This window comes from Pundamilia nyererei, unplaced genomic scaffold (genome assembly GCF_000239375.1).
Source record: "Pundamilia nyererei isolate P.nyererei 1_Seehausen unplaced genomic scaffold, PunNye1.0 scaffold00176, whole genome shotgun sequence".
In the NCBI taxonomy this organism is placed as follows: domain Eukaryota; kingdom Metazoa; phylum Chordata; class Actinopteri; order Cichliformes; family Cichlidae; genus Pundamilia; species Pundamilia nyererei.
This window is the reverse complement of record NW_005187577.1, coordinates 437,067-450,231: the sequence shown is the minus strand read 5'-3', so window position 1 is coordinate 450,231 and position 13,165 is coordinate 437,067. Positions and strand designations below refer to the sequence as shown.

The window sequence follows — 13,165 nt, the reverse complement described above, 5'->3', positions numbered from 1 at the left end:
AGCCTTTTAGAACCTTTTGGCTCTTTATTTATGAATTGAGCTTATGGCAACCATCGTCTTTTCTTGCACCAAATAATAAATAAAAATAATAATACAAGTGGAAACAGACGGCACAATCAGTATTTTCTTAATATGCAACATGTTAGAATTAACTTTCACAGTACAACAATCTAAATAAATGTCTGATTTTTTTTAAGTGTCTTGTTTTTAACTTCAGGAGTAAAACCACAATGACCAATTATCCAAACACAGTAAATAATGACTCACTGTCTGTATTGTTCCTGATGCAAACAGAGTCATTGTTAAAAACGGAATAATTTCTGGGATTGTTTATATTAGACACATCACCTTTAAAACGAAAAAACAAACAAACCCCAATACATGTATATGATGGCAACAAATTTTTTATTAATAAATATACAACATGTCACAGTATTTATAACTTCATTATAGGGTGTAGGTCTGAGTCACTTCAACCGTATCCTCAAGCAATTTTTAAGCACTTGTAGCTTGTAGCTAAATACTGGACAGATAGTTTCAGAATTCATTTAGTGATTAAAAATAAGAAAATAAGAATAAAAGAAACTTAAACTATTAATGATGCATAAAACCAAATTTTAAGCTAAAAAATTTAACATAGATTAGCATCATCAGATGTTTTTATGACCAAGTTAGTGTCAGTCAGATGACACTAACACATGACATAAACAGAAAACATGTTACTTTGACAATTGTTTGAAAATTCCCTTATTTTGATTTTATCTTTCAGTTTTTGAAAATGCTAATTGGTATTCTATTCAAGATCACACTTTATATTATCAGGTATCATCAGCTGAATACAATTTAGAATCAATATTTGCTTGCTATTGTGTTTGTTGCAGATAAAATTATAAAACTTCAAATATTTTCAGTATATATATGCATCACAACAATGTATCATTTTTTTCATGATGAGTTAATTAATAATCTCGACAAAGGTCATAGTACTGTAAAATTATTTTATTTAGTGGCATTGGACAGTGAACATTTAGTAACAGGAGTCCATGATGCGCCTCATGCTCATGAACCTCATCCCGCTCATTCCCATCTCCCTGAAGCTCCTGTACTCTCCGGGCCTCAGGTACATCATCCTGCCTCTGTAGTGGGGCTGCTCGTACATCAGCCAGTGGCCATCCATCACGTTGCAGGACATGCAGTCGGACATGCGGTAGCGGTCCATGATGTTGTCGCAGTCGTCCATCAGCTCGTACATCTGACCTCCGAAGTTCTCCCTCTCATAGATCCTCATCCTGAACTGGCCTCTGTACTGTAGGGGAAACAGTTCACAACAAAGAATTTGAATATATAATTCAAGCCTATCTGGAGGAAAATGATATCCACAGCACGGCTTTCCTACCATGTGGATCATACGGCAAGACCTGATGCAGTCTGACATGCCCATCATGCTCATGTAGTCAGCGTACTCGCCCCTCCTCATGAAATACTGGTTTCCCATGTAGTTGGGGCGGTCATAGACCATGAAGCAGCCGCTCTCCACCCTGCAGGAGTGACACCTGCTCAGGTAGGAGGTCATGTCAGAGCAGTCGCTCATGCACTCATAGGAGCGTCCCTGGAAGTTCCTGTCCTCGTAGAAGATGATCTGAAAAACAGCAAAATAAAATCCTTCTTTAAAAAGCAGCAGTTATTTGGAAGCAGTAATCACTGTTGATTAAAAAAGAAAGAAATCTGTACCTTGCCCCTCATGTTCATGCCAGTGTTGCTCATGTTGCCTGCAAGTGAGTAGTTACTCCTGTTCTGTCCTGTTCTCTACCTGGTTTAACCCTTTTCTTTTATACCTGACCAAACGTAAAGAAACCCCTCCCCTACACCAGAGAACCCATTACTCAGCAACTTGCTAGTGAGGCCCACAGAAAGCAAAGGTTAGGTCCATTTTTTTTTATAGACACTGGGCACCAGCAGTCTTTAGAAAGGCCTTTTCTCTTTTTACAGAATGCATTTTCAACAGTGCTTGTGAAATGTGAATAGGTTGGCCCATGTAATTGTTAAGAATTGTGTTTATGACCCGTGTCACACATAAACTGTCAAAACTGGGTGTTTGAATTGTTTTTCACGGTGAACATGCTTGTTTCCACTGTAGAATATGAAAAATAAATTGACTGTAGCAAAAAGACATTTTAAATTAGTTGCTGATACACTTACATACAACTACATCGTACTCCATCAGAAATTGTTTATATTGTATTTTGGTTATAAATCCTCAAACGGATAAAGAGGAGGAAGAATACATCAACAAAATATTGACTGTGTTAGACAAATGCAAGTATGATATCATGTAACTGTGAGATTAGTGTTAATTACAGAGTGTTTGTTTGATGTTTTTGATCGTTTGACCTTTGGGTAGGTGATGACCCCACCTTAACACTAACTCTAACTGTACAATGTGTGATGTTTCTTTTTATTAAATTATTCTCCCAGTCTTAGCCAAGGGCACAAAGAAAACACCACAAACTTTACCCCCAAAAAGTCAGTTTTGGCTTTCTCCAAAATAAAGGAGAGATTTTTTTTACCTATGATGGCTTAACGTTTGTTATACCCTTACCATAACTAAAGAAGCCGTGTACAATTTTGCCTTCATTCTGTAAAAACTGAAGCTGTTTTATCCCTCACTTATAACAGCTTATGTACAAGAAACTGCCACGTTTGTTTAAATCTGAAAACACATTTTAGCTCTATTAAATGCTATAAAACTGTCATGTCTTATGTTTTTTTTGTCAGAATAGTTTTTTATGGGCAAATTTGAACTTTATTTTCATATCATGTTATCATACAAGGTCATTATAATAGCAAAACTGCATGAATTTATAATATTAATTTAGATTATTTTCTGCTACACTGGAGATTTCTTTACTTAAAATTCAATAGAGAACTGAAAAAAAATGCTTTTTGGATAAACTTGACAGGATCATATCAACATAGTATCTGAAAGGTCTCCAAGTTCAAGCTCATTTTCTAGTTGCTGTTCCTTCTGGGTCATAAAAATGCTCTAATATGAAGAAAAAGAGGACAATGTAACATCCTTTCTGACCTCGTTTGAAGTCTGGGCTTGAGTCTGGCATACATTTCCAGCCAGAGGCTAGCTGTCTTGGTAGAACTGCAACACCACAGGTGGTGTTCTACAGAGGAGACAATGATCTCATCCTCCAGGGCTGCAAAAACCCAAAATAGGTACAAACCAGTAGCATAGGAGGTCATAGTGTTATGTGTATATTTTAGAGTATTGAGAGTGAAAGCCCGATGATGAACTCACTTTAGCTCCCAGTGTGGTGTTGAAGTCTTTCTATACCTGGGAGGTGAATTAGGGGCTTGATCAGAAATTACATCCAATGGTATGTTGTGTAATCTGAAAACACAATGAGCCATAATTTCTATTGTTTGCTGGTATGTGGGAAATTCGGGAAGATGCACAAAGTGGTCTGCCTTAGAAAAATACTCCATAATGGTGAGAATGAATGTGTTCCCATTGAAGTGTGTTAGACCAGAGGGAAAATCTAGAGCAAAGTGTGACCAAGGATATTAGGGGTGGATAACAGTCTAAACAGACCAACAGGAGGCAAGTAAGAGGCTGCATTTGGGACACAAATAACACTGGCAGAGACACATGCAGAAGAGAGGGCCACAAGAAAATTCTCTAGTGAAAGATTATTCGGATACCTAGTTGAGAGATGAATATGCTGGTGTGTGCCCACTGTACTTGGTACAAAAAGACAGTTAGTGGGTCCACCTCAAAGGTCAGGTCCATCCAACAATGGATCACTGCCTCAATTTCCTTGGTGAATATACCAACTATTCAGGAAGCTGGGAGAAAACATGTGCTTTCATGTGCTTGGGTTATAGAATAAGTGTTGGGACAAGGCATTTCTAGAGTCTGTGCAATGTTTAATCTTGAAATTCAACTTTACAGAAAATATGGACCATTGCAAAATTCTTGTTGTGTTTGGCACTCCTCCAGCCAGGTTCTCCTCACTTACAAGGGCAACTTGACAGCCAGTGATTTATAATATCATACTTGCATTCTGCAGGGGAGAGACAGGGAGACAAGCAGGCACAGGGGCTGTCATGAAGCAGATGCTTGGCAAGCAGGATGAGGACCCAAATGCAGGACTCGGGAGACAAATTGCAAACTCAAAAACAACTTTGAAGTTTAAGTCTTTAAAAGACATAAAAATATAAAACAATGGTAGAGCTGAATCCAGGAATTCAATAACTAGTAATCTAGGAGGAAACATGGAACATGGGAGCACACAACCAAGAGGGATGACATGACAAAGGAAAAGGGGGGACTAAGAGAATATATGCACAAGATAATGAGGCTAGGGGCGTAATAATAAGTCTAAACAATAATCTAAGAAGCAAATAGAACATTAGAATTATAAGCAGAAATTCAAAGGTCCACAAAGGACAACTTCTACATATAAAACCCAGGACCATGACTCTGGCTAGACTAGGACAGGGACAGAAGTGAATCTCCCTTAGGGGTGGTGAATGCATGTTCAGCAGCTTTGTCCCAAGTGAGAAGAGCTTTCACTGAGGTGAGTCTTCTGAATGGGCCTGCAATCCTGCTACAGTCACAAATGAGTCTGGGGCAGAGCTTAGTGAATTGTTAATCAGGTTAATTGGATTTTTCCCCCCCAGTCTTGTATAAGGCTAGAGTCAGTGTCACTACCGGTAGCATGATGAGATACCTGGACCCTACCGAAGTTGCAAAGGTGACAAAGGAGCACACAGAACTGAACGGCACCATCTCCTGGAGGAAAAGTAGGTTGTAAAGACATTAACTGACAGCAAGTACTCCATCAGTGACCTTTCATTTTGACCAGTTGATATCAGAGCAGTTTTAACATATAATAGCCAAGAACCAGAGGATTACCAGGATTCTTGATGATCTTGAAACCGAATTTGTGATGATTTCAAGACCGAATGAGATGAATATTTACTGTTTTGCACTAATGTCAACTAATGTCAACTTATTCGAATTCATAATCCTCTGAAGGGCTTTCTCTTCTGCCACTAAACCATGTAGCGATGATACCGCACTCTGGAGGAAGCAGCATTTAAAAGACTACAGCAGCTTCTTATGCAGGTTGTTTTTCACATAATCAGTGATTCTCTCATAGATCACCTGCTGCTCAAGATGAGATGCATGAGTCCATCTTCTGTAAACCTCTCTACTCTATAGATATACTCCTATGGATGAGGTGGGACTTCATAATGACAGTGGTAAGTGACATGGGACAGTTTTTAAAACTGCTTTTTGGACTTCCTTCTTTATCATTAGGTGTGTTATTTAAATCCTAAATTGTTTATTGTTTCACTTGAGTTTTATGTTCTTGCATATTATCTTGAGCCTTTAATTTATTGATCTGATTAGCTGTCATCGAGTGTTCATCTGTGTTCCAAGTGTATCAGTGTTCCCTTAGCTACTTCCTGTTTTAATTTGTTGAGTCCTTATCTCTTATGCTTTTAGTTTTACTTACCTCATCTCATTGTCTTTGATTCGCTTTAACTGTTTCTTATCACCCAGGTGTTTCCGCTCTCTGAGTTGCTCTTGTTGTCTGTACATATAGCTTATGTTTCCCCCTTTAATATTAATTATTGTGGTATTTTTACACTGGAAACATTTCGTTTTTAGGTTGATGAACTTTGTATTTTTGGGCCATTCACTGCCTTAAAAACAATGGTAAACAGACTGGTTGTTATTTAGCATTTTCTCAAAATGCTTCATAGAAACCTAAATGAGGCAGTTTTCTATTTGAGTGTCTTATCCAGTGTTTTTCCTCTGATTGCAAATTTGATGTGTAGATGAAATTTTGGAAGGATGGCTTTTAAGGAGTCTGTCTAGTCTGTTACATTTTTATGATCTAGAACGTAACAGGTAAAATGTCACAGGGCCAAGTGGTCAGTACCAAAACTGGACTTAGGTGCAGAAACCCAGAACAGAGACAGCAGGTGGTTTTACAATATATTTATTGGTTAACCTTGGACTTGAAAGCTTGGCAAGGACAAAAATAGTGAAACGCAGAATTTGATGTGGCGTGGCCTGGGTAATGTGGCTACGGGGACGTGCATCTAGTGAGGGGAAATGGGCCTGAGATGTAGACTGGAATACTGGAAGTAGTAGACTGGAAGTAAGTAGTCACACTGAGGGAGAGAGAGGACAGAGTTAGGGAAGTAGCTGAGTGGAGGTCTGAAATTGGTAAGTATATTATGTAACTATTCTTACTTACAGGAGGAGAAAAAGAGTGATGAGGAGGGTGACGTGAATCTGGGGTGAGCTGAGCATTGTGAAAAGGCTGACCTGAGATCCGGAGGTTCCTGATAGAGTGTGGTGGCAGGAGGGCAGGCAGGTGAAGCACAGAGTGATTTCCAAAATGGTGGCTTGGTATCCTGAGTCTGAGAGCAGAACTTGAGCCAGAGGTTTGAGACAAGGTGAATCCAGGAACTGTGCCACAAGAAAGTATGGTTAACAAGGTAAATCACAAAGAGAGCTTGAAACATGAGAGCCAGGTACAAACATGGATTGATGACAAACAGGCGGTGAATGAACGTCAGCTTGAGTCTTAAATTAATCTGGCTTGATTGCCTGCAATCAGCTCCAGGTGTGAGGAACTGGAGGAGGAGGTGGCCCTGCCCAGGGGCGGATCCCAGGTAGGCTCAGGAGCCTGATGGAAAACTCCAGCCACATACCCCAGACCATGACATAAAAGACAACAACAGGGTGTAGGAACCACAAGGAAGACCACAAAATAAATTTATTTGTGTACTGTAAAGTCAACTTCACTTTTTGCATATAGTATGCAATGCAGTGGTGTGTGGTGACTAAAAGGCAAGAAGACAAAAATTGTCTGCTTGTTCTATAAGCCGTACGTTTGTAGTGACCCTCCTGTGAAGACCACGTATCTCTGAAAACAACAGTTGTTTGTGAGCTCAGAAATACAAGCCTACACATTTAAAATAAATAAATAAAACACAGTCTTGGTCAAGTTACTTGAAAAAAGTAATCAGTAACTAATTACTGATTACTTCCCCCCAAAAGTAATCCTGTTACTTTACTGATTACTTATTTTCAAAAGTAATTAGTTACTTAGTTACTTTTTAAAAACATGATTTACAACCTGAATAAAGCGATGGATCTTTCAGCCCAATTCTATTTCTTCTGCATAATCCATCATATAAATGTAATCAAATGAAAAAGTCTCTTTTTGAAACTAGTTTGATTAGTTTTAATCTTTTAACTTTATGCATGAAGCAAACATTAAATTATATGCAACACTCTCTGACTGGAAGAAATTTGTTTAACATTTAAACCTATTTTCTGCATATACCAGTGTATAAAATAAAATAGTTTTTTGTGTTTACACTCACTCTCTCAAATAGATGCAAGTGAAACACAGCAGAAAATAAATCAAATCAAAGACTCAGCGGTCCTGTTGCTCTGTTTTCACCTGTACAGCAGGAGTGGGGCAGGTGGAGGTTTGCCTTGGTGCAGGTGTGTCGTAGCGGTCAGTGGAAGGATCTGGCAGTTTCACATTCCCGTTGCAGCGTACTGTTGGTGCTTGCTCGGAAGTTTAGGTGTTTTTTCGCTGTAAAAAGAAGTTTTCTTCCAATGCAGTGAGCAGCGGACGTTAATGTTTTTGTCACTTTTTACGGAATCAAACTCAAAGTAAGGTCAGTACTTCCCGCACTCGTTATATTATCCATTCTTGATCTGCACACAGCTGTTGCCACGAACATTGCACTCGCTTACATCATTGTCATGAGACACTGTCGCAAAAAAATCGCAGTAATGCAGCGTGAAAGTAACAGTAATCTAATTACCTTTTTTTGCAATAGTAATCCCTTACTTTACTCGTTACTTGAAAAACGTAATCAGATTACAGTAACGCGTTACTGCCCATCTCTGATAAAACAAAAGAAAAAAACATAGCTGAATTAAAAGGCTTGAGCAGTGTTTCACATGGTTAATGATTCCCAATTCCCAGTGTAGCAAGACGAGAATCAGCATGCACAGGAGCTGATGAAGAGCAAGATTTGCTTTTCTCTTTCATTTTTCACAGCGCTCCTTTCATCGGGAGCATCTCTGGACCCAGCTCAACTCCCCTCTCCACCAGGTCCCAGCAGGCTACTAAACAGGGGAGACAAGACTAGACAAATACCATGAGGCGTGACGAAGAGACTCCCCTTCCGCTGCCCTCTGAACCCACTTCTCCATCCCTCCCCTGCAGCGCTGAGCCACCAACCACACCCCACCATTCACCCCCACTGCCTGTCTGAGGCAGGAGACATCCAACCATCTGTGCAGCGACGAGTGCTCAGATCTCTTTATTGGACAAAAACAACAGCTCCATAAATGGACGGTCCACCTCAACATGACAAGACTCAGCTGTACATCCACATCTAATGGATAAGGGGCTGCTAATGTTCACATTCTGGACAGAGAAGACAGACGGTTTGAAAGCGAGTGAAAGAGTATGTTCACTGTGAACAGCCATCTTTCAACAGAGAGGTGGCTTAAAACACCAACTGTCTGCCACCTACAATGACATTTTGAGATCCCTTCCCAGGTGCCTCAACCCCCGCTAACATCTTGCATCAGGTGAACTAATGCATCAGCCGCCTGTTTCAATTGTTCCTGCTTTTTCTCCATACTTTAACCTTTTCTTACTTTTTTGTTTTTCCTCATCTTTTATTATTATTTAGAGTGTTAGTTTGCTTATATAGTTTTCTCTCAAACATGTGGATTGTGAGAGTTTTTATTGCTCTTTTTGCAACTGAACTGTTACTTTATTTCAGGAATGGGACAATGGTGCAGCAGCAACACACCACACGCAGTATTTACTTCAGAGATCAGCTAATTGCTCAGATCCTGGTGGCTTGTGAGCCAGACCCACGGACATACCGGCTGAAATCTGGAGGAAAACACACCTTGGATGCAGAGGTGAAGGTCAGACGAATCATTTCTCACTCACTATTTATAACTCCACAGTTTTCCCTTCACCTCAGGTTAAGAGCCTTGGTGTCATCCTAGACAGTTCACTATCCTATAAATCTCACATCAGTAGTCTCACCCTTTCTCCCTATTTACATCTGCGCAACATTAACAGATTGTGTTCTTCTCTTTCCACCCAGTTTGCATCCATTCTTGTTTATAGTCTCGTTACCTCCCACATTGACTATTGTACTTCTCTCTTGCATGGTCTTCCCCAAAAATCCCTCCATAAGCTTCAACTGGTTCAAAACTCTGCTGCCCGCATTATTACCAGAACCACCTCCTACCTTCACATCACCCCTGTTCTCCAGGAACGTCACCGGCTCTCTGTGTCACAATCCTGGGTCATTTGACCCAGCGTTTTGAGTTTTCTTGTGTTTTGTCATTTTGTATTATGGTTTGAGTCCACTTTGTTAGTCAAAAGTGTATGCAGGCTGTTTAGTTTTGTTTACTGGATTTCTCCTCGTGTCTTTGCCCCCTGTGTCTCCTTCGGTGTGTTTGTGTTTTGTACTTAGGTATGTTCTTGTGCCTTGTTTTCCCCTCCTTGTGTTTCACTCCGTCATGTTTATCTATGTTTCCCCAGCCCGTCACGTATGCACTCTCTCTCCCTTGTGTTCCCTTGCTCCCTCTGGTCTGCCGCTCTTCCATTCCCGTTTCCTGTTTCATTGTGGATGTCTCATGTTTCTGCATTCGGTGTAGTTCCCCTGTGGTGTCTTGTTAATTCGTATCAGCTGCGTTCCCTCTGTGTTCTCATTTCCTCGTTATTCTTCTGTGTATTTATGTCAGCATCTCCCTCATCCATGGCTGTGTATTTCCTTGTGTGTCTCTCCGTGTGTTTAGTTTATATTTTCCCAGTTTAGTTTTGTACCGTTTTCCCCTTGTGTCAGCAATAAAGCTGCCTCTTGAGTTCACTTTCTCATCTCTGTGTAGTCTGCGATAGGGTCCTTTCCTGCCTCCACACAGCCGCATCATGACACCCTGATAATATACAAGCTTCTTCTGCTCACCTTCAAGGCCCTTCATAACCTTGCTCCTCCTTAACTTTCTAACCTGTTAAGCACGACCTCTTCTGCCTGCTCACTTCGACCTTTTCTTCTATCCAACTTGTTGTGTCTTCTTTCTGTCTCAGCCTCAGCTCTGAACTCTCTACCCCCAGATATAAGAAACACTGGTTCTCTCCCCCAGTTTAAATCTCAACTCAAAACCCATCTGTTCTGCATATTCACTGTAAACCTGTTGTTTGTTTATTTTATCTTGTCCTTTTTTGCTTTTATTGTTCTTCATTTTATCATTGTTGTATGTGTTTTATTCTATTGTTAAGTGTCCTTGGGTGTCTTGAAAGGAGCTTTTAATTCAAATGTATTATTATTATTATTATTATTATTATTATTATTATTATTATTATTATTAGTAGTAGTAGTAGTAGTAGTAGTAGTAGTAGTAGTAGTATTGTTATTAAGAGGAGGAGGGAGACGGCGAGACGGACATTGAACTGTGTGCCGTTGGAATCAGGCCATATTATTTGCCCAGGGAATTTACCCATGTAAATTTACCCAGCCACACCAAACTCTCCGTCTCTCTCCACATTGCACCACAGCCTCCTGTGAAATTCTTGACACCCCTCCCCCACCTATCACTCCAGCAACCAGCTTAGATTTGAGACTAATGAGAAGACTCCACTCAGGTTGAGTCCCTGTGTCCTCAAGGCATGTGCCCCCTACCTTTGTGGAGTCTTTCATAAACTTCTCATGACTCATGATGAGTCTTCGTCTTCAGAGGGTCCCCGTGCTGTGGAAGATGTCAGGCCTCGTTCCTGTATCAAAACACCATGTCCTGGTGGCCCCCAGTATCGCAGACCCGTGGCACAGACTTCCCATGTCCTTAGGACCCTAGAAAGACTCATCCTTGACCAACTCCAACGTCAGACCACATCTGGAACCCCTTCAATTTGCTTACCGCAGCCTCAGAGCTGAGGACGCCATAATCTACCTTCTCAATCATATCCAAACCCATCTGGACTAGACACTGAACTTGTCCAGTGCATTCAACTCCATCAGTCCGACTGTCCTGGGTGATAAGTGACAGCGATGTAGGTGGATTCTTCTCTTGTGTCCTTAATTGTTGATTACCTGGCAGAATGACTTCAATATGTGTGCCTTCAACATTGTGTGCCTTACAAGGTGATCAGCAACACAGGAGCTTCACATGGGACTGTCCTCTCCTCTTTCCTGTTCACCCTCTACACTACAGACTTCAGCCACTGCACAGATACCTGACATCTTCTTCTGCCAAGTTTTCTGATGATGCTGTGGTGTTTGGATGCATCGCTAAGGGTGAGGAGACTGATCAAAGTCTGTGGTGGACTCCTGGTGTGAGCAGAATCATCTGCAGCTCAATGTGACAAAGACCAAAGCATTGATTGTGGGTTTCAGGAGGACCAGGAAATCTGTGACCCCTGTTTCTATCCAAGGGGTTGATGTGGTCATTGTGGAAGACTATAATTACCTCAGTCCACACAGAGATAATAAACTGGACTGGGTTAAAAACACCACTGCCTGGGCATCCCTGGGCAGCAGTGCGAACAGCTGCAGGGTACACTCTTCTGGGGGCCAACGACACGCATCCACCATTCACTGGAAGACCTCACGGAAAGCTTGGAGGAGCATTGATGATGCTGGCGAAGAGCAAGACCAAGTGAGAAGATTCTCCAAGACTTTGGTCTGGGCCTTGGCCTGGTCCAGCTAATGCAGGTGCACCTCTGCCTGCTCCAACTTTGCACAATTTGGCCAGCGCCTCTATGGTCTGCGTTGGTCGCTGGTCCGTCATCGTAACACCTCCAGGGTTTCAGCATCGCTCGTGAAGTAAAGACCTCATACAAGCAGCGCTGCAGGTCAGTGAACATTTTATTTACACAGTGTTTTTTGAGCAACAGTGACACTGGGATGCTTTTCAGTTCCCTCTCTCAAGCTCAGCTGCTGGCCCATGCGCTCTATCTGCTCTCTGTTCCCTCCTCTGTCCTCCAGGTCTTGGCAGCTACTAATATAGGAGAAACATGATGGAAAATCTGAGTTATAGCTGCCCTTCAACCTCCACTAACACTGCCCCCTGAACCTGCTACTCCACTCTCCTGGTTTTGGTTTTGAACCACATATCAGAACCAGTGACTAGGTGCCAATTTGAAGAGTTTTACATTCTACTTTCTCCTTGTGAAAGTTGGCTACTATGAGTGACACAGGAGGCACCTACATGCTTTTGCCTGTAGAAACCCTCATTTCCGAAAAAACAGCAGTAAGGCAGAAGTCTAACATAGTAGAAATCCTATCAAGAGTGAAGCTGCTTCATATGTGTACAGCAGAATTTATGGTTCAGGTGGAGTGAAAATTAGTGTTATAAAGAGTTGCAGCTACTGTCTTGTCCCTTGCAGAAATCGATTTATCCATATTTTTGGAATTCTCCATGTACCGTAGATGATGAAATATTGAAAGTTTTGCTTTTAACATTCATTCCAAACGTATTCTACAATGTGTAGATGCAGTTTTAGCAGACATTTTTACTTTTGAGAAACTCTGTCTCTATAAGTTGCTCCATTTATGCCCATGGTCGTGTTACCGACCTGTTGCCAATTAACATTACTGGTTGCAAAAATGTTCCTACAGTTATTTGTATTTTAGTATCACTTATTTGAATTGAATTTAAAAAGAGCCAAAGGTTTTCTGAAAATTATTAATTTTCTCAATTTATTGTATTCGACAGTACTGTGAATATATTATGGCCTTCTCTTATATATAAATAACTGTTTTCTGTTTTTATCTGCATTTTGCACAGGACGCCAAGTTTTTCAGAAACGTGGTTGTGATTTCTTTTATGCAACACCTAATTAAGTTGAGCCCATCTGTTATACCTGGTTGTCCATCCAGTTGTGTCAGTGCTGATGCCAAAGATGTAGTTATTCTGTACTAAAATCATCGGATGGCTTTAGTGACATGATACAAGAATGGTAAAATTAATAATAATCAATGTAACACACAAACATTTAGTCAAAAGTTTTATTTATTTGTTCATTCTATATATATATATTTTTTACATGTCCATGATGCGCCTCATGCTCATGAACCTCAT

The 13,165-nt window shown here is 40.7% G+C and overlaps 1 protein-coding gene across 1 annotated transcript; it reads right to left on the bottom strand.

Annotated features, from left to right (window-relative positions):
• Window positions 1-1,027: 1,027 nt before the first annotated feature.
• LOC102200884 (gamma-crystallin M3-like) lies at window positions 1,028-1,764 on the bottom strand. The gene is made up of 3 exons (XM_005746259.1): window positions 1,732-1,764; window positions 1,397-1,639; window positions 1,028-1,306 (listed from the first exon to the last, which is right to left on the bottom strand). Exons 1-3 carry the CDS (start codon window positions 1,762-1,764, stop codon window positions 1,028-1,030), a joined length of 555 nt encoding a protein of 184 aa, XP_005746316.1.
• Between the last annotated feature and the right edge of the window lie 11,401 nt (window positions 1,765-13,165).